Source organism: Trachurus japonicus, chromosome 9 (genome assembly GCF_045865225.1).
Source record: "Trachurus japonicus isolate A0001 chromosome 9, Traja_1.0".
In the NCBI taxonomy this organism is placed as follows: domain Eukaryota; kingdom Metazoa; phylum Chordata; class Actinopteri; order Carangiformes; family Carangidae; genus Trachurus; species Trachurus japonicus.
The window spans coordinates 10,841,448-10,863,823 of NC_140915.1; the positions used below are offsets into that span (position 1 = coordinate 10,841,448).

The window sequence follows — 22,376 nt, forward strand, 5'->3', positions numbered from 1 at the left end:
CATGCTGTCGCGCTCGGAGCGCGTGCACCGCAGGACGCTAACGAGCGAGGCCAGTTTTATTTTGAAACTTTTCATGTGCCCGGCTGTGGCTCTGCTTCCAGAGAAATCAACATGATTAAACCTCTTCTCCATTCGTCCCTCCCTAACATTTTCGTCTCGTTTTTATTCGTTGACTAAATTGTTAATTAATTTCATCATCGTCTTCGTCATCACAGCTGACTTTTTATTTAGTTTTTATTTAGTTTTCGTCCGTGAAAAAGGTTCGTTGACGAATATTTTTCGTCATAGTCTTCGTCAACGAAATTAACACTGCTTTACACTACAGGCCTTGATGCCAAATTCCAATTTGTTTCCTATATCTGATTTATATTTTTGGTCCATTTTTAAAAAAAATCAGAATTGGGCCACCTGAACCTTGTATTGTGTGTGTGAATGGGTGAATGTGATGTACTGTAAAGCGCTTTGGGTATCGTTCAGGTATAGTAAAGCGCTATATAAAATACAAGACCAAGACCATTTGTATTGTAAAGACAGCCTCTGATTAGAGTTAGATTCTGGTGGGGAGTGGTAATACTCTACAACACTGGTCCGATATTTAGGTAATCCGTGTTGGGAAACTACATAGTGTTGCTTTAACAGCTGCAGTCAGAGCTATATTGTTGTCATGTTGTCCATCCCATTCTCATGGACACAATATCTCAATAAAACCCTCAAAGGAGTTTCTTCCAATTTGAGCACAAACATTCACTCAGACTCAAAGACAAACTTATTAGATTTCGATGGTCAAAGGTCAAACACCTCACGCTGCAATTATGACATCATTTCACACATAAAAAGTTGCCTTTTTTTTGTATGACTGAGGTCAGAAACGGTTCCTTTACTTGATATTCATGTAGTAAATGTCTATTAGATGGTAACTTGCACGTGAGATACAATAAAAGGGAAATTGCTCATCAATTAGACCTGGACAGGTGTGATCACTACAGTAATACTAATAATAGTATTTTGCAGGATATCGCCACATCTGGAAATCTGTCACCACAGAAACTACTACACCTCTCTCATGTAAAACTTCTGGTTCAAACTAGAATCTAATGCACCTGCATCTTGTATTTGATTGATCGATGCTACACGCCCTGTGTGATGATGTCACATGTTGTAGCAGAAGCTCAGTCGGGCGTTATCAGGACCACCCGGTGTTGTTTTGTTGGTTTTGACCGTTTCTCATCTTTTAAACTGTCTCCTGTGCAGTGGAGAAAGAGCTATAAGCTGTCATGGCTTCGGTTATGGATGGGGAAACGGGGTGTGACCGAAACATATCTGCTGCTAGGCAACTAAATTGGCCGATCATTTTTGTTTTCTTGTATGACACTATCGTCTCGTCTCTGCTGTAGGAACTGAAAGATGGTATATTACAGCAGATAGGGAACTGGCAATTGGCCGCTGCTCGCATTTTCTTTCTTCCAATCAGGTTGCAGCCCCAGCACTCCTCTGATTTATGGTCTGCCAGACCTTAAATGAGATATGGTGGCAGCTCCCGGCCGGCGAAAATTGGAGCGATTTCTGCTGCACCGTAATTGGAACGACTGTCTGCAATAACAGCAGCAATCAGTGCATCAGACCTGAATTATCAGCAAGAATATACAGAAGCTCGGAAATACTTTTCTATGAGTTTATTATTTCATGTGAATTTTCCCCCTACGGTCGATCGTTTCCGCTGTCGGGTGTTTCGTTAACGATGCCGTTAACTAATTGGTTGCTGCCACCGCCCCACCGCTTCACCTCCTCCTCCTCCTCCTCCTCCATTCTTTCTCTTGCTGATTGTTTTTTTTATTTTTTTTATCACCACAGGCGAGCGAGCGAATCAGCCGCTTACACACTTGATATTTTTCCGCCGTTCCTTGAGTTATTTGGGATGTAAAATGCCACAGAGGCTGGAGGATCAAAGTGCAATTGGCAAAACTCTCTGAAAAGCATCAAATTAACTTCTTCAGATGTTTTAAACTGCTTGTACTATTACACGCAGAGAGGCAGGAGAAACACATTTAACCAATTCACTTATTCTTTGGCAGTTCCTCTGATTAAACGGCTGAAACTGATGAGAAGTGTAATAAGGAAGAGCAGGAAATTAAAATCAAACCATCAGAGCCTTAAAACAATTTAAACTTTTGATAGGCTCCGCATTACGTAACGGTAGATTTCCTTGTCTCATTTGATTATACTGTAATTCAGCTCTAGGTTTTATAGTAGTGCTTTGTCCAAGGCAACTCTCAACTCAGAAAAGAAACAAGCTCTGAGTTGTGAAAAATGAATTGAATGGCGTCAAATTCAGAAATCACAGTCCGGAAATTCGACGGCCCTCATCGTTAACTGTCGATATTTTCACGCATCTTCATCTGCTTCCAAAATAAGCATAAATTGCTGATACTTATATTTTTCGTGTTCTGCAATCAGCCACAATACGACCAACTTCATTTGGGCTTCCGTGTTTTTTCTCCTCCGGGTTAACCTGTCGGAAGTTGGAAATTTCAGAGTTGGATTTCCGACTTCTCTGTAACCTCCAAATTGTCTTGAACGCAGGGTTATACTGTGATGGTATCAAAGCCTCAGTCCACAGAGAAACGCACACAGCCTGTATTCAGAAACTGAGCCTAAAAAAAAACTGCCATCAGGACTTCCTGTCACTTTGTGATGTCACAACTAAAGCAGCCAATAAGCCCTGCCCACCACCATTCAACACTTTGCAGGATTTGGTTTCTCTGAGTGTCTTAAAATGAGATAAAGGTGAGATATTCTAGTCCCATGATGGTTATTGAATCACCCAGAGAGCCGTCAGCCAATCAGAAGAGAGGCTCAGGATCATTTGACCTTTTTATTCCTTGTGAAAAAGGAGCAATATATCAAACTGCAGGAAATAAATGGAAGGGAGAAATGACATTTCTGCTGCATGCCTGTTTTTTTTAAAAATGTCTCTCTGTCTGTGTGTCTGTGTGTTGTCCAGATCCAAGGGCTGGAGTGGATGGTGTCTCTGTACAACAACAATCTGAACGGCATCCTGGCTGACGAGATGGGCCTCGGCAAAACCATCCAGACCATCGCCCTAATCACCTACCTGATGGAGCACAAGAGGCTCAACGGCCCCTATCTCATCATCGTCCCGCTCTCGTCAGTACCTCACCCCCTCCCGCTCGCACTCATCATTCGCTCTCATCACTCTGTGTCGTGATGTGCTAAAAAAAAAATGTTTTGTAACGAGGGACCAATGCAAACAGTTTCCAAAAATAATTACTTTAGCAGTAAGTAATTAGTCCCAGATTAAATTACACCAACCTTATCAGCTGCAATCACAGGATGGAGCTGTAATTGAGAAACGGGTGAGGAAGGAGGGGGGAGTCAGGAGTCCCATCACTGATTGAGGCACCGATGCACCTGTTTTTACTCTAAAGATATTCAAGTGTCACAGCTGCTCGCACTCGCCAGCCTCCAGGGGGCGATGAGACGAAGTTAACGCTCAACACGAACTCACTGAGTCACTGGTAACAACATCCAGTCCACTGAGGAGTGAGCTGCACATTCATCATAAGATATTTAAAGTACCTGCAGTGTGTGGTGGTGCTGTCTGAATACACAATAACACAACAACAAACAAACCAAAATCACAACATGTTAAGAAAGTTGGACCGATTTTAAAATTTAGAGGTCAAAGGTCACTGAACTTACAATAGAGAGCCTAGGCGAAAGCAGGAAGTAACGTCGCCATGGGATCTCAATTCGGAAAAAATCTCCATGTAAGTGAACGAGAGTCAAAATTTTATTTCGTGATCCGATTGAATTGTGTCATAAGAAATATATATGACCTCTACCTGTTTAAAACATCGCGTTTTTATGGCAAAAAATCAGCAGTTTATTGTAAAACGGCAACGAAAGAATGCATTTTGTGTGAAAACCGCTCTACGGACTACAGATCTGGTGTCCCACAAAAACTACGTCACCAACTGACACGGGAAAGGGCGCCATTTGGTGTGTGACGTCACTTACGCGACCTGTAGTCTTTCTGGTTACGGATTCTTCGGGATTTTATTTTACAATAGTTTTACAACAAACTGCTGATTTCTCTGCATGAAACGTGACATTTTAAACAGGTACAGGTCATATTTTTTTCTCATGGCACAATTCAATAGGATCACGAAATAAAACTTTGACTCCTATTCACTTACATAGAGACTTTTTCTGAATTGAGGTCCCATGGCGACTGTTACTTCCTGCTTCCGCTTAGGCTTTCTATATGGTTTTGATGACATGGTATAATGATAAAGGGGTTAAAACACTGAACATATTTCACATAGACGTATTTTAATCCTTAGCCTGTTTTAAAGTGAAATTCCGGCGTAAGTGTAAACCATGGTCAAACACACCGTAACACCGAGTTAGACCCCCCCTCGAGAGATCAATTTGCCCGACCGCTACATTCACGAGATCCACCAACTTCAGCAAATACCGCAATATCGCCACACACGTAGTACGAGTTGTCAAACATCTGCTAGCTTTGCCTGTTTTCTTTAGCAAGGAGACCAGATACAACTCACCTACTTCTCCTCCGGGAGCCGCTCGTTGGTGAGGAAGCCCTGACGAGTCGATCACCGAGTGCACCGGAGTTCCGCAGCTCAATCAACAATTACCTCATGGAAATACAATCAGAGTTTTTTTTTTTTTTATCTTGCATATTACTTTATAACTATTATTATCGAGTGCTGGCCACGATATAGGCGCAAATGAGCATTTTTAAGAGCTGCGGAACTCCGGTGCACTCGGTGATCGACTCGTCAGGGCTTCCTCACCAACGAGCGGCTCCCAGAGGAGAAGTAGGTGAGTTGAGTTGCATCTCCTTGCTAAAGAAAACAGGCAAAGCTAGCAGATGTTTGACAACTCGTACTACGTGCTGGGACCCTGTGTGTACTATTGATGACATTTGGTGCAGTTCTGAGCATTATTTTGGGCAAATGGTGGCGTTTTGGTTGCGGTCAGACAGTGGATCCGGAGAGCGCCGTGTGTGGCGATATTGCGGTATTTGCTGAAGTTGGTGGATCTCGTGAATGTAGCGGTCGGGCAAATTGATCTCTCGAGGGGGGGTCTAACTCGGTGTTACGGTGTGTTTGACCATGGTTTACACTTACGCCGGAATTTCACTTTAAAGGGGAACATTGCAAGTCTGGTTTCTTCTCCTCTGTGTTGCTAACCCTCCTCTCCGCCATGTGCATTTGTTTACAACGAAGGCGGCAAGAAATCAATCCGTGGAGCGGTGGATAACGTTATTTATCACATACGATGTTACAACGTGTATATTTGTGTAGCCTTATCTGTCATAAACAAGAGATTATGGGTTACGGGGCACATTTGCGTGTTGGTGCCGCGGTGCTATGAACATTTATTGTTAAAAAAAAAAACTGCATAACCTTACTTTAAGTCTAAGTAAAACATTTTTTCTTTCAATTTTACAAATAAATGACTTCAAGTGCAGCAGAACAGGAGGTTTATTTTTCCTTCAAACGACTCAAACACAATCAAACTCCCAAAATGCCTCATTTGTTCCAACAGATTCACTCATCGACTTTTCTTCAGCTTCATTATTGAAAGAACTGACATAATTTCACAGTCTAAAATAACAAAGTACAAACGTAGCAGCGTACCCTCATTTGGCCTCATAGCTTCTTCCCTCAATCACTCATCATTCATTCTTTAGCTTTCTTTTTCCCCCACAGGTCTTTTTTTTCTTTTCCTGATAAAACACTACTTGTACAGTGTAATGAGTGGGAGACGAGGCTGTGAAGCGCAGCTCGACAGGTCGGCTCAGCTGCTTGACAGATGATTTGGCCTCTGATCTGTTTCTGTAGCACAGATGTCAGGAGGAGTAAAACCCTCTCCACCTCCCTGGCAGCTAAAACAAGCCGTGGATAAAACCACAACACCTGAGGCAGAGTGCAGCCGACAGACACCTGATGTCGTGAATACTGTAATTATTTAGTCTTAAAGATAAAGTCGGGTTGTGTGTGTGCACCTAAACAAAACCTTCCAAGGTGAAAAAAAAGTTCACACACAGCGGCGTCATGCAAAAGTTTGGGCACCTCTGGTCAAAACTTCTGTTAATGTGAACAGTTCAGCAAGTGGAAGATGAAAAGATCTCCACAAGACATAAAGTTACAGATGATATACATTCCCTTTACATTGTAAACAATATACTGTATAAATATTTATTTTCATCTTTTACATTTTTAAACTGACAGAAAAAGAAAAAAGGCCCTGCAGCAAAGGTTTGTCCACCCTGCATAGTTAGTAGCTAGTAGCCCCCCCTTTGGAAACTACCACAGTGTGTAAATAGTAAACATCTTGTCTGATACCTTGGTCAAAGTTGAGAGCTCAAGTCTCCTGGGGTTTCCCATTCTTTTGCAGGCTGCTGCTTTGTTTCCCCTTTTTCACTCTGAAACTACAGAAAACAAAAATAATTCACTGATATGGTTTAAAATATTGGAAAAGAGTGTTTCATGTTTAAAGGGATAGTTCAACATTTTGGCAAATTGGTCCATTGCCATAATCCCTATAGTCATAGCAGTAGGTTCGTTACCTTTAATTGTCGGTGCAAGCTATTTTTAGAACGGCGGAGCAGAGCCACGAGCTGCTCAGAGCTACGCTACGGAGGCTAATGGGATTTCTTGGTTTCCCTCATCAAACTCATCAAATACACAATCCAACAACTCCAAAACGCGCTGGTGGACAAGTTGTGACCTGCACATTCACCACGCTATGAGATAATAACAGAACGTTACCAGACAGAGTTGTTTTAGAGGTAAATTCATGCAAAACCTCTGATGTGTGTTCCCATCGGGGGCAGTTTTTCCATCAAGCAGACTCTGTATTTGTCTCTAAAACAACTCTGTCTGGTAACGTTCTGTTATTATCTCATAGCGTGGTGAATGTGCAGGTCACAACTTGTCCACCAGAGCGTTTTGGAGTTGTTGGATTGTGTATTTGATGAGTTTGATGAGGGAAACCAAGAAATCCCATGAGCCTCCGTAGCGTAGCTCTGAGCAGCTCGCGGCTCTGCTCCGCCGTTCTAAAAATAGCTTGCACCGACAATTAAAGGTAACGAACCTACTCCTAAAACTTATTGCAATGGGCCAAGTTGCCAAAATGTTGAACTATCCCTTTAACTTTATGCCTTTTGGAGATAATTCCATCTTCTTAGTGCTGAACTGTTCACATTAACAGAAGTTTTGAACAGGGGTGGCCAAACTTTTGCATGACACTGTATAAGAAACACATTAAAGTATTCCGACTCATATTTTGTTTAGAACTACATTATGTTTTTACTGGATGAAGGATTTTAATCATAAGCTCGTAGGTCATCACAGAAACAAGCTGAGGAAACAGCATCAAAGAAACACTGCCATTTAAAGTGAAAACTACTTTATTTACTTGTTTAAAATGATTCAGTCTCTGGGTCTGTTTGTTTCAGACCTCTATGAATAATTCAACTCTTTGTAAAAAAGCCTGTAGGAATCTGATCTAAAACACACCGACTGCAGTGACTCTCGTGATCCCACTCTACAAAACACGCTGCGTCTCTTGTTATTGTTTAGATGGAGACGTCCTCAGTGGCAGAAACTTACATTTAAACTCCTTCAAACAAACGTCTCTACTCAAAAAAAAAAACGCATAATAATAATAAAACGACTGCTGAGGTTTTCTCCTCAGCTTCTGCAAACAAACACAGCAGGTGAAAACAAACCTGATACTCAACTATTTACCCTTTAAAGCGAATTCCCACTTTCACATTTCAGTAAATTTGTACTTTTCTTTTCAGTGATGATTTTTTTCACATCTGCTGGTGTGAAAGGATAAAAACAGTGAGCGATGGGTTTCTTCTACGAGCCGTCGGCCCTGAGGCGTGCGTGTCGTTCTTTCTTTCTGTAGTCAGACAGCGGCGGCACAGCAGCAGACGCTTTAGACTCGACCCCCCACCCCCAGGCCGCTGAGTCAATGTGCTTTTTAATATGGAGCGAAGCCCTGAACTCTCCGTCTTTTATCTGCAGTTGTGTGTGTGTGAGGAAATTAAAAGTTAATGGGGCAGAGAGACTCATCTGTCCGGGGGGGCTCAGGTCTCAACAAAGACATCTCTCTCAGACAAACTCTGTTGTCTGAACTTTTTTCTCCTTTTTGATGTTCATCCAGCAAATTATTAGTCTCTTTAACCCTCCTGTTGTCTTTCTGGGTCAATTTGTTCCCTTCCTCCATCCTTCCTTCCTTCTTTCCTTCCTTTCTCCCTTCCTTCTATCTTTTCACAATCCTTCCTTCCTTCCTTCCTTCCTTCCTTCCTTCCTTCCTTCCTTCCTTCCTTCCTTCCTTCCTTCCTTCCTTCCTTCCTTCCCTTCCTCTTTTGATCCAATTGACCCTCCATCTTTCTTTCTTTCCTTCCTTCTTTCCCTTTGTCCTTCCTTCCTTCCTTCCTTCCTTCCTTCCTTCCTTCCTTCCTTCCTTCCCTTCGTCTTCACTTCTTCCTTCCTCTTTTGATCCAATTGACCCTCCATCTTTCTTTCCTTCCTTCTTTCCTCCCTTCTTTCCCTTTGTCCTTCCTTCCTTCCTTCCTTCCTTCCTTCCTTCCTTCCTTCCTTCCTTCCTTCCTTCCCTTCGTCTTCACTTCTTCCTTCCTCTTTTGATCCAATTGACCCTCCATCTTTCTTTCTTTCCTTCCTTCTTTCCCTTTGTCCTTCCTTCCTTCCTTCCTTCCTTCCTTCCTTCCTTCCTTCCTTCCTTCCTTCCCTTCGTCTTCACTTCTTCCTTCCTCTTTTGATCCAATTGACCCTCCATCTTTCTTTCTTTCCTTCCTTCTTTCCCTTTGTCCTTCCTTCCTTCCTTCCTTCCTTCCTTCCTTCCTTCCTTCCTTCCTTCCTTCCTTCCTTCCTTCCTTCCCTTCGTCTTCACTTCTTCCTTCCTCTTTTGATCCAATTGACCCTCCATCTTTCTTTCCTTCCTTCTTTCCTTCCTTCCTTCCTTCCTTCCTTCCTTCCTTCCTTCCTTCCTTCCTTCCTTCCTTCCTTCCTTCCTTCCTTCCTTCCTTCCTTCCTTCCCTTCCTCTTTTGATCCAATTGACCCTCCATCTTTCTTTCTTTCCTTCCTTCTTTCCCTTTGTCCTTCCTTCCTTCCTTCCTTCCTTCCTTCCTTCCTTCCCTTCGTCTTCACTTCTTCCTTCCTCTTTTGATCCAATTGACCCTCCATCTTTCTTTCCTTCCTTCTTTCCTCCCTTCTTTCCCTTTGTCCTTCCTTCCTTCCTTCCTTCCCTTCGTCTTCACTTCTTCCTTCCTCTTTTGATCCAATTGACCCTCCATCTTTCTTTCTTTCCTTCCTTCTTTCCCTTTGTCCTTCCTTCCTTCCTTCCTTCCTTCCTTCCTTCCTTCCTTCCTTCCTTCCTTCCCTTCGTCTTCACTTCTTCCTTCCTCTTTTGATCCAATTGACCCTCCATCTTTCTTTCCTTCCTTCTTTCCCTTTGTCCTTCCTTCCTTCCTTCCCTTCGTCTTCACTTCTTCCTTCCTCTTTTGATCCAATTGACCCTCCATCTTTCTTTCCTTCCTTCTTTCCTCCCTTCTTTCCCTTTGTCCTTCCTTTCTTCCTTCCTTCGTTCCCTTCGTCCTCACTTCTTCTTCCTTCCTCATTTGATCCAATTGACCCTCCATCTATCTGTCCTTCCTTCTTTCCACAATCCTTTTTCCCTTCCTTCCTTCCTTCCTTCCTTCCTTTTTGACCCAATCAGTCCCCACCCTCCATCTATCTTCCCTTCCTTTTTTTCCTTCTTTCTTTCCTCCCATCTTTCCCTTTGTCCTTCCTTCCTCCCTTCCTTCCTTCCCTCCTTCCTTCCTAACTACTTTTACTTTGTCCTTCCTTCCTTCCTTCCTTGACCCAGGTGGACAACAGGAGAGTTAATTGATCTAAACTTTCTTTTTCTTTTATTTTGTTTTTCCAGGACTTTGTCAAACTGGGTGTACGAACTTGACAAGTGGGCTCCATCTGTGGTGAAAATCGCTTACAAGGTAAGAGAAGGTCACTTTTCTCTCTCTCTCTCTCTCTCTCTCTCTCTCTCTCTCTCTCTCTCTCTCTCTCTCTCTCTCTCTCTCGTTGTCCTTGGTGATGACGGGGACTCTCTTGTCTCTTTGTTAAAGGGCACCCCCGGTCTGCGCCGTGGGCTCGTGCCTCAGCTCCGCAGCGGGAAGTTCAACGTCTTGCTGACCACCTACGAATACATCATCAAGGACAAGCACATACTGGCCAAGGTGAGAGGGAGATCAGTGCTCTGTGCCCGTTGTTTCATGCACTCTGTCGCTGTTTGTCACACTTCACACACAGAAACAGACTTTTAGAAACGCTGCTTCCTCCGTTTCAGTTTGTAGACAGAGAAAACTGATCATAGCTGTTTTTAGAACGGCGGAGCAGAGCCGTGAGCTGCTCAGAGCTACGCTACGGAGGCTCATGGGATTTCTTGGTTTCCCTCATCAAACTCATCAAATACACAATCCAACAACTCCAAAACGCTCTAGTGGACAAGTTGTGACCTGCACATTCACCACGCTATGAGATAATAACACAACGTTACCAGACAGAGTTGTTTTAGAGGTAAATTCATGCAAAATTGCTGATCCGCGTTCCTATGGGGGCAGTTTTTCAGTAAGCAGTCTCTGCATTTGCCTCAAAAACAACTTACTCCGTAACGTTCTGTTATTATCTCATAGCGTGGTGAATGTGCAGCTCACAACTTGTCCACCAGAGCGTTTTGGAGTTGTTGGATTGTGTATTTGATGAGTTTGATGAGGGAAACCAAGAAATCCGATGAGCCTCCGTAGTGTAGCTCTGAGCAGCTCACGGCTCTGCTCCGCCGTTCTGAAAATGGCTTGCACCGACAATTAAAGGTAACGAACCTACTGCTATGACTATAGGGATTATTATGGCAATGGGCCAATTTGCCAAAATGTTGAACTATCCCTTTAATGTTAGTGTGGGAAATCAGAGTGAATAAGCAGCGTCTCATCTGTATGAGAGCTGTCAGGTGTAGGAACTGTTCTTCATCATCTCCTTTCAATTTAAACCTATTTCAAACTCAGCATCTCCTCGTCTCAGTGTTCAAATGAAGGTCTAATGAGTTTTCTTCCACACCAAGGTTATTATATAGTTTTTATTTAGTTTTAGCTAGTCTAACAAGTGATGGAGCAGTTTAAGTTTTTATTTAGCTTTAGTCTTTGTTTTTCAGGAGGAAAGCCTTGATTTTCTATGAGAGCTCTGAAGATGAACTTTAAAATCACAACACATTTACTTTTACCTACCTGCGGGTCGTAGTGGAAATAGTCCCATATCGGGCTGTGGCGTTTTCTACCTGCAACCTTAAAAAACAAAAACTAAGCAAATTTTATCTGAATTCAGTTTAGTTTCAGTTAGTTTTCATTTTTATTTTTAATTTTATTTCAGTTAAAGGGATAGTTCAACATTTTGGCAAATTGGCCCATTGCCATAATTGCTATAGTCATAGCAGTAGGTTCGTTACCTTTAATTGTAGGTGTAAGCTATTTTTAGTACAGCGGAGCGCAGCAGCAGGCTGCTCAGAGCTACGCTATGGAGGCTAAGGGAATTTCTTGGTTTCCCTCATTAAACTCATCAAATACAAAATCCCAAAACTCCACAGCGCTTTTGTAGACAAGTTGTGAGCTGCACAACCACCACGCTATGAGATAATGACGGAACGATACGAAACGGAGCCGTTTTCGAGGTAAATTCATACAAAACCGCTGATGCGCGTTGCGTTCAGGGACAGTTTTTCAGCAAGCAGTCTCCGTATTTACCCTGTATTTACCTCGAAAACGGCTCCGTTTCGTATCGTTCCGTCATTATCTCATAGCGTGGTGGTTGTGCAGGTCACAACTTGTCTACAAAAGCGCTGTGGAGTTTTGGGATGTTGAATTTGATGAGTAGGTTGAGGGAAACCAAGAAATTCCGTTAGCCTCCATAGCGTAGCTCTGAGCAGCCAGCTGCTGCGCTCCGCCGTACTGAAAATAGCTTACACCTACAATTAAAGGTAACGAACCTACTGCTATGACTATAGCGATTATGGCAATGGGCCAATTTGCCAAAATGTTGAACTATCCCTTTAACTAGTTCTACCTTAAGGTAACTATAACAACCCTGTAATCCACACGCAGATCCGTTGGAAGTACATGATCGTGGACGAGGGCCACCGCATGAAGAACCACCACTGTAAGTTGACCCAGGTGTTGAACACGCACTACGTGGCCCCTCGCCGCCTCCTCCTCACCGGGACGCCGCTGCAGAACAAGCTGCCCGAGCTCTGGGCGCTGCTCAACTTCCTCCTGCCGACCATCTTCAAGAGCTGCAGCACCTTCGAGCAGTGGTTCAACGCGCCGTTCGCCATGACGGGAGAGAGGGTGAGCGCCGAGTCGGAAGTCTCTGTTTCCTTTTTGGTGAAACATTGAACTTTATTTTTGAAGTGGCCACACGTCACAGGGCAAAAGCACATCAGTTAGTTTTTTAAAAAGTGTTTTTTTTAAAGGTATAGTATGTAGGAATTCCCCCCATCTAGTGGTGCGGTTGCATATTGGAACGTATTCTTGATGTTGCATTCACATGAAATCGGGCAGACGTCAGACAGACAACAGACGCTGCATGTAACAGGATAAACAAGCCTCTATGTAAACAAGTGGTCCGCCAGCACGAGGCAAAACAATACAGGCGTGACAATATGTTGTCATGGTGATGATGTCGTATTGTTTACCTGACCTACGTTTTACCGTCTTTCTCTCGTGGAGTAAAATTACATCCGGTTGGTTTGCCGACGATTTGATTAATTATCACAGAAGGACAAATATGTTATGAATGTGAAAAGAAAAACAAAAAAAGAACCAACACAGTTTCCATGACACTGTGAGCTGTGAGCCCCCAGAGTGAGAATCAATGTCATAGATCTGAGTCTTATTTCACACCTTGCTTTGTGAACGTGTTTGAAAGAAACTGTGGAGCTGCAGGTTTTTTTTTGGTTTTTTTGCCAAATACTGTTTTTCTAAACATGGAGACTCTGAACCTCCTGTGGAGGCTGGTTCAAAGGGACCAGTCTTTAAATCTGTTCCCCTCCAAGGACTCTCTTTGCTTCACACTCACCACACCTGTCATTTTCTACTGAAAAGTGAAGTTATTCCGAGTGGCAGAGAAAAAGCACTGAAACACCTGCATGTCAGGATAAAATTATGGTGACTCACAATAAATCTCATCTTCTTTAGCAACCTGTGATTTTCTCTCTCTCTCTCTCTCTCTCTCTCTCTCTCTCCGACTTGTTCAGGTCGATCTCAACGAGGAGGAAACCATCCTGATCATCCGGCGTCTGCACAAAGTGCTCCGCCCCTTCCTGCTGCGCCGACTGAAGAAAGAGGTGGAGTCTCAGCTGCCGGAGAAGGTGAGAGGGAACTGCAGAAACTCGGCATTAAAAACTAGGGGGTGCCGAAAATAATCGTTTCAAAGATGCACCGAGATTCTTAATGGGACGATTCTGAATTGATGCAGTTATGTCACATAATCGATTTTTAAAGAGGAGCTATGCAGGATCGGTAGCTTAACTATACTGCAAAAAGTTGGCTGGACTTGCATAGTTCCCCTTTAATATTACCGTAACCGTAACACTAGGCTGCAGAGGTATCAAACAGTCTTCAATGAGAGCTGGGCCATTATGCCATAAATGCAATAAATTAATGAAAATGTGTAGATCCAGAATAAAAGTTCTGCAGGGCCAAGGTTTAAAATAAATTACCAAACAAACCAGCTGTGAATGATCTGAACAGCTTTTTCTTATTTCATGCTCACAAAGTTGATTTTATTTTATTTTTTTAACGGACTGCAAAACTAATTTCTCCATATAAATGTGACTCATACCCAAACAACAACAACAAACCAAACAACGCTATAGTTTTTTCCTAGAATTTCCCGCCAACAATTAGTTGACAGAATAGCTGATTATATTCTGATTAACTGAGTGAATAATTGTTCCAGCTCTACAGTTAATTGAGGTAACGACTAACACAGTCTGACAGTTTGATTAAAAGCTTCACGGCAGGATTTCCTGTGCACCTGCTCATGCTGTAACTTTTTTATCTCCTCCTTTCTTGTATGTTTTTTTGTTTTGTTTGTTTTTTACATTTCGATTTCACCCGTCAGCATCAAAAACTGAGGCTTTTTGTTGTCGCTGTCGTTCACACAGGTGGAGTACGTCATCAAATGTGACATGTCTGCCATTCAGAAGGTTCTGTACCGCCACATGCAGAAAGGCATCCTGCTCACTGACGGCTCGGAGAAAGACAAGAAGGTAAATACACCAGGAACCCCCGACCCCCCCCCCATGTGTGTGTGTGTGTCTCTCCACTGTATATGTACATCTCTTTTGTTGTATCAGTGTGTGTCATCGTGACGGCTTCCTGCTGTTTGACATCTGAAAGGTCCCTGAAATCTGTTGTGTAATTGCCGCTACAGTTGCCTGCCATGTTTGACAAAAAAAAAAAACACACACAACAAAACATACTGAAGCAGATAAAGATGAACTATAATGTCAGTTTTATTTATCTTCTGAGGCTGTGTCTCAGCTTCCAGCCTCTCTCTCTCTACATATATATACAGTATATCTGTGCAGTAGAGTCTCTGTTATCTACAACACACTTGGGAGAGCAGGAAGCACTGTCAGAGTTACAACGCTCAACATCCATCACGTTTAAAGGGTTGATCAAAGCTTCTTATAGTTTATTTTTTTGATGGATATGTTCATGGTGACAGTGTGGGAACAGTTTGACAACGTGAAAGACGCCTCTTGTGGCGAAGCTGCTGAAAATAATCACCCGAAATCTGCAGCTTCCTGCGACTAAACAGATACTTCATAGAGAGTTTTTGAGCTCATCGTATCACAGCTATAAAATCAATGACAACGACTGGAGAACGAGGAGGAGCAGGTCGCAGAGAAAGAGCCAGATGTTTCCCACTGGAGGAGTAAAAAGAGTGACAGTATTGCTCTATAAGTAACTGATTAATGTGTAAATCAGCAACTGTTTGACTCAAAGTTTTTTAACATTTGAAGTTTCAATGCAACTTTCTGCCCCTAGAAAAAGAGAGAGAGTTAAACCGACAGAAAGATTATAAATAAACTCTAAATGATCGATTATTTTTCTCCAGGGCAAAGGAGGAGCCAAGACCCTGATGAACACCATCATGCAGCTGAAGAAGATCTGCAACCACCCGTACATGTTCCAGCACATCGAGGTGAGACCAGACCCAGACTCAGACCCAGACCCATCTAACGGCTCAGGCTTTTCTTAAGAAAACCATAATCTATAGGGGTGATCAAAGGCCAATTTATTTACTTCATGTGTCAAATATTGTGCTGGTCATAATACAGAACAGGTTGTGGCTCGTGTCTGTTCATCAAAGAAGTTGAAATATTTCCATGTTTGTCTATTCTGGGTCACATTAGAAGTCATCACATTTCAGGCCAAAGGTGAAGTGTTGGTGTTTTTACTATTCTCCAATGTAAAAATGAGTCACGTTTGACCCTTGACATTATTCAAGGTTTAAAGCCATCTGCCTGTTGGTTGCCAGTGAATTAAATAAATAATGCGTTACATAAACATTTTTAATTTCACTCCCCAATTTCTTTTTGTGCCCCCAAATAGTTCACTTTAGATGCTCCTGCGACACTTCATTGTGCTTTATTGAATGTATTTTCAACTACAAACAAGCCTAACACGCAACTTATATATTGCAATCAATTTCTAATTTTGTGACTCCGCATTTCTTTTGTACGTTTTTTATTTGTCATGATAGGTCTTAAATTTAATCCATAATGGTTTTAACTAGGTCTTAAAAAGTCTAAAGTTTGAGCTGGTGAAACCTGCAGAGACCCTGCTTCCATAATCAAACAAAATTGATATTAAATCTGAAATATCTCTAAAGAATCAGTATTCAATTGAATTGATTCAGTAGATCAGTAGTGACACCCAGCCCTGCTAATGGCTTCATATTTGTCTTTACATTCACGTAAACAGGACTCATTCAAACAGGTTTGCTCTTTAAATTCTTACAATGACATCACAAGTTTTTCAGCCAATTTGAACTTTTCAATGTCATACAGTAGATCCAGTTCTTAGATCAGACGAACAATGTGCAGCAAAGAACCTGTAATATATAAGAAAAATGTATGAACTCTGTTTCCAGTTCAGCCAGATTTAAACTCAGTACTTTTAGTTAAACAGAGTTTTCTTTCTGTTACAGGAATCTTTCGCGGAACACCTCGGCTTTCCCAACAGCATAATCAGTGGGTAAGTAGGCATAGGCGGCCTTACCTATGTTTCAACCGTTTCAATTGAAACGGGCCCCAGCCACCAGGGGGGCCCCCAGCTGCCAGCCACCAAGTAAAAGACAGTACAATAATTCATAGGTTTCACCTTATCATACACACACACACACACACACAAACAGCTCTGTCCACCGTGCGGTCACTCACTCGACCCCTGATCCGTTCTACAACCATTGATGGGCGTAACACCGCGATGGTACTAATCGCTCCTAATTAATAATATGGCAGGGAATATCAATAACAACGTAGGCTTACCTTTGAAAACGGCCCACAAACTATCAATAGACCCTCGTTTTCCTTCTCCCAGTATTATTCCTTTTCTCTTAGCGTTTCTAATGTCCTTTTGTTTTTCCTGCTTTCCTCCTGACGTGCGCCCAGTTGCGTAGCCTGATTATTTACGTCTGTCAATCACTTTCCTCCTCTTCTCTTTTTTTCCTCGGGTTAAAATGCCTCCAAACAGGCGATCTATGAGTACGTCCTAACTTAACAGAGAAATAAAACACAGCGAGAGCACAACTAAAATATGATATTATTGGCATCTTATTTACAGATTTTAATAATGGAGGAGACAGCTGTCTGTCTGCTCCAGCACCGCAGCACCTGTAGACGTCTGTCTGTCCGCATGTCTCGTCCTTTCCTTGTCCGTGGTCGTGGTGCTGAAATAACACAGAGCACTTTGCTCTCATTACTTTTGTTGCCAATTTGAATTCAAAATATTGTTAAAGCCTGTAGATTTTGATTGTGTTAAGATTCCTGTTCATGTCTGAAAATAATGATTTTGCTTTTTGATGAAAACCAACTTAAGTCCTCGTTTTTTCTGCTAAGTCCTGGTTTCTTGCCCTGGTAGTGATTTTAACACTTAATGTGTTGTGCGTACCTGGGATGCATGGATAGTGCGTTTACTGCGTCCTTTCAGGGTTTAAAGCATTAGCGACACATGGGCACATAGCTGGCAAATAATGTTATGTTTAACAGGGTAGGGCCTCATATGAAATATTGAAACGGGCCCCCAGATGTCTAAGGCCGCCACTGTAAGTAGCAACGACAAAAACCTTGTGACCTTCACAGTTCCACTCCTCATTCTACTGTTTTTTTTATCACTTAATGCTGGGGAAAAAAAAGGAAAAAGAAAAATCTATATTTTCTGTGTTTTACAAAACACCTGAACACAACCAACCACATGTTGTGACAGGAACAGGATGTTTCATATTCTCCACTAATATAACACCACAGAGCAGAGTCATCCAGGTGAACAGGCTGGTACAATGAAACTCATGTTGGTGAAATCAATATGATAGAAGACAGCGCTGCAGCTCTTCTCCGCTCTCTCTGGAGGTGAAGGAGAGTAAAGTAGCTGCAGAGGTTTTTGTGCTGATGCTGCCTCAGGCTGGAGAGTTTGATTATTTCTGTTTGTTGGTGAAATGACTCAGAGATGTTGGTCATTGAGTTTTATTTTGTTTTGATCCACTCAGACTGGACACACCGGCTCTTAGCTGGTCTGAGTCTGGACATTGATTCTTTATTTATTTATTTTTTGTTCATGTCATTTTCTGGATCTGGGATGTATGTTATTATCTCCATCTTTTAACTGTATCTCCATCCTCATCCCAACCAGATTTAAGTTAAATGCCCAATGAACTATTTCATAATAAACTATGTAGTGGAGGTTTCCAGTCTGTCTATTGGACCAGTGTCTTGCAGGCTGATAAATAAGTTTATACAACATTTATATAGAATTTTTTCTAGTCTTTCTTTACAACCACTCAGAGAACATTACACTTTTATTGACCTTCATCCATTCAGACACATTAATACAGAACGAGTAAGGGACTTTCCTACCGTACACTTCAACATGTGGACTGAATGGAGCGACTGGTTTCTTGATGTTGACTCATAATAAACAGACAATACAAAGAGACTACAACTGCCACCAGACAGTCAGATAGTGGATGATCTTGTTAACGTGACAACGTGACATTATTTACCAGTTTATAGAAGGGGGGTCCTCGACTAAGGATTTTCATTGTCAAATCTGATTTATCAGATTTGGCCTTTTGTCGACTATTCGTCAATTTTTTTCTGTCATTGATTCATGATCTCATTTGCGTCTTTTTCTGCTTCGGAGGAAATAGCTAAAACAAATTTAATTCTCCAGTTTGCATGACAGGAAAAGCAAGAAGAGGAGACCGCACACATCAGCTCCCTTATGTGCAGATTTATTAGCACATCAATAGTAACGTTTCGAGCTCATAGCTCTTCATCAGACTAACTCATACACATTAGACGCCCCGTTTTTAAACCTGCCCCTGAGGGTCACATGGTGAGTCACATGGTAAAGGGAATGTATAAATCAAAACCCATCTTGTGCAAAACCAAAACATACAAAAATCAGTCAAAAACTCCATCATAATTAAATAGACCAACACCCATCAGGCCGACTGGCCGTCATACAGATCTAATGAATTAGAGGCGCCTCTAGTAATAGGATGGCTAATTTTCAAAGTCTAGGACAAGGTTATCACATTATTTACATTTTATACATTTTAATCATGTTTAAAGATTTAACATATTTTAAAGTATTTTAAAGTTCGATTACCTATAACCTTGAGCTAGATAAGGAACAATCCAACCACAAAAAATGGAAACGTTAACAATATATAGAAGATCTATCTTCTATATATTGTTAACTTTTATATTGTTAACTTTTCCATTTTTTTGTGTGATTAAAATGTATAAAATGTAAATAATGTGATAACCTTGTCCTAGACTTTGAAAATTAGCCATCCTATTACTAGAGGCGCCTCTAATTCATTAGATCTGTATGACGGCCAGTCGGCCTGATGGGTGTTGGTCTATTTAATTATGATGGAGTTTTTGACAGATTTTTGTATGTTTTGGTTTTGCACAAGATGGGTTTTGATTTATACATTCCCTTTACCATGTGACTCACCATGTGACCCTCAGGGGCAGGTTTAAAAACGGGGCGTCTAATGTGTATGAGTTAGTCTGATGAAGAGCTATGAGCTCGAAACGTTACTATTGATGTGCTAATAAATCTGCACATAAGGGAGCTGATGTGTGCGGTCTCCTCTTCTTGCTTTTCCTGTCTACATTTTTGAGGCCAGCACCTTTTGAACTGGATGTGCGCGACCGTGTCTACTCTTTGTTCCCAGTTTTCATGACACAAACGTGAACACACCGAGCGCGTCAACTTCGGTCTCGCGCGAGACTTTGAATTAGATCTAGTTTTACAAACACGTCGACTTGCTTGAAGTAAATAAACTTCTCGGTGCATGTTTGAGTAGCCATCTGACGCTATCTGTGGGAAAAAATTGAGGCTTTGAGGGATGTAACTTGCGGAACTTGTGATCCGTTGTGTGTGTGTGTGTGTGTGTGTGTGTGTGTTTTTTTTGTTATTGTTTTTTTTCATCATCCGTCTCATCCTCTCAGGCCTGAGCTGTACCGAGCCTCCGGGAAGTTTGAGCTCCTGGACCGAATCCTGCCGAAGCTCCAGGCCACCAACCACCGAGTCCTGCTCTTCTGCCAGATGACCACGCTCATGACCATCATGGAGGACTACTTCGGCCACCGCAACTTCCAGTACCTGCGCCTCGACGGTGAGCTCACACACACACACACACACACACACTGACTGGTGGTAGTTAAAACAGCAACTTGATTAAGACGCCAAATTTAAATCTGGTTGTTGTCTGGTAGAAGACATTGGTTTTCTTTAGCTGATTGTATAATGTATTTTTCTGTTTTCTCATATCATATTAAAGCAGATATCAGTGGCACGGCCGTTTCGGCTAATGCTGTGTTCAAGGCAGGCTTTTGAAACCGTAAGTTACAGCTTCAAGTCACAACTACGACTTGGTAGCGTTCCAGGTAACCCGTAGCTCGTGTTTTTACCGTCCTGTTGTCTGTGAAAGTTCCCTATAACGGCCACTCGTAACTTCCGACCCGTGAACTCGTACCAGATCGAACTGGTATGACTTCACAGGAAGGAAAAACACAAAGTACGAGTTTCCTTGAACGCACCATGAGTTAGCAGCCCCCGCCCTTGTCAGGCATCAATTGGTCCTCGTGCTACGTCACCACATTCACGCGCATCCCTTGGCTGCACACACAGCCCTTCATGCCGTTCTCTCCCCTCATTGGATAACACTTGTATCCCACAAGGAAAATTTTCTCCTCGGGTTACAGCAGAGCAGAGTGACGGAGAGACTCGTGTTTAGGCTGAAATACTTCATGTAAGTGATTGCTGACGGAAAATAGGACTATTTAGGACTTATATTAACAAAAACATTCCACTGATATCTGCTTTAATAATTTTTAATTTATCAACTCAGTTGTGGATCAGGATGTTCAGTGTAGCACCGCCCGGAAAATAAAGCGGGTCAGGTGTAGAAGTCCAAAGATTAAGCTCAAAATCTTGCAGGTACTTATTTTGGTAACACTTTATAATAAGTACGCACTATTAAGCATTAGTTGCGCATTAAATCCTGAATTCATCATTTATAACACATGAATACTCATTAGTATGTAGTTTATAAACACAGTTAAAAATGTTTTACTCGGGGCGGTGCGTGGCGCAGTGGGTAGAGCGGCCGCCCCATGTAGAGGCTACAGTCCTCGCCGCAGGCGTCCCCGGTTCGAATCCCGCGTCGGGCAGACCTTTCCTGCATGTCATTCCCCCTCTCTCTGCCTCCCCATTTCCTGTCTATCTCTACTGTCATCACTATCAAATAAAGGCAAAAAGCCGAAAAATATTAAAAAAAAAAAAAAAAAAAAATGTTTTACTCATCATTGATAAGCACTAACTGTATTTATAAACTACATACTAATGAGTATTCATGCATTATAAATGAAGAATTCAGTATTTAATGCTTAATAATGTGTACTTATTATAAACCTTTTTATTTTTTATTTTATTTGGACCAGTCAAAACAAATTCATCAGGATTTCCACAATATATGATACATATTTAATTTAACCTGTAGTCTTTTATTGCTCACATGTCAGAAGAAAGATGTCAGAAGCCGTCTGATGTGTCCATGGAGCTGTTTAAAAGCCACATACATATATACCCCCCCCCCCCTCCCCGTTGAAGTCTGATCCTTTCGAACAGAGAAATTTAATTTCTCATTTCTAATTTGAGGCTGAGTCACACTTCTCGTCTAGACTAAAGGAATAATAATCTTGAGGTGTCATAATTCCCATTACATACCCTCAGCATGATGACCAGTGGGCAGTCGCTTTAGCCACAGAAACCAGAGTCCACTGAGGAGACGGTAACTATTCCTCCTCCTAATACACAATTAGTCTCTCACTCCATTTTACCTTGGCTGTGTGTGTGTGTGTGTGTGTGTGTGTGTGTGTGTGTGTGTGTGTGTGAGTGTGTGTGTGTGTGTGTGTGGACGTGTCAGACGATGCAGCTGGGAAAAGAGACGAAACAGAAATCTTCAAAGTGCCACTAATTAAGATAAGAAAGAAATAAAATAGGAAGTTAAGAGAGTTGTCTCTGCTGTGCAGCTGTTGACATGTTTTTTATCAGATCAGTGCTTGCTGAAAACTTTAAACCCGACTCAGTTCACCTCACATTTATGAAACAACAAGGTTTATATTTTTCTCTCAGAACAACGAGAAGACATAAACGCCAACTCTTCAGAGTTTAAAGGGATAGTTCAACATTTTCGCAAATAAGCCCATTGCCATAATCCCTATAGTCATAGCAGTAGGTTCGTTACCTTTAATTGTCAGTGCAAGCTATTTTTAGAACGGCGGAGCAGAGCCGCGAGCTGCTCAGAGCTACGCTACGGAGGCTCATGGGATTTCTTGGTTTCCCTCATCAAATACACAATCCAACAACTCCAAAACGCTCTGGTGGACAAGTTGTGACCTGCACATTCACCACACTATGAGATAATAACAGAACGTT

The 22,376-nt window shown here is 42.0% G+C and overlaps 1 protein-coding gene across 1 annotated transcript in view; it reads left to right on the forward strand.

Annotated features, from left to right (window-relative positions):
* Positions 1-22,376, forward strand: part of smarca2 (SWI/SNF related BAF chromatin remodeling complex subunit ATPase 2) — a 74,763-nt gene that overhangs the window by 20,643 nt on the left and 31,744 nt on the right. Inside the window, exons 16-24 of the mRNA XM_085785907.1 lie at positions 3,002-3,165; positions 10,013-10,079; positions 10,209-10,319; positions 12,234-12,476; positions 13,385-13,498; positions 14,297-14,401; positions 15,256-15,342; positions 16,351-16,397; positions 19,886-20,052. Coding sequence (XP_085642033.1) covers positions 3,002-3,165; positions 10,013-10,079; positions 10,209-10,319; positions 12,234-12,476; positions 13,385-13,498; positions 14,297-14,401; positions 15,256-15,342; positions 16,351-16,397; positions 19,886-20,052 — 1,105 coding nt within the window. The remainder of the gene's footprint in view (positions 1-3,001; positions 3,166-10,012; positions 10,080-10,208; positions 10,320-12,233; positions 12,477-13,384; positions 13,499-14,296; positions 14,402-15,255; positions 15,343-16,350; positions 16,398-19,885; positions 20,053-22,376) is intronic.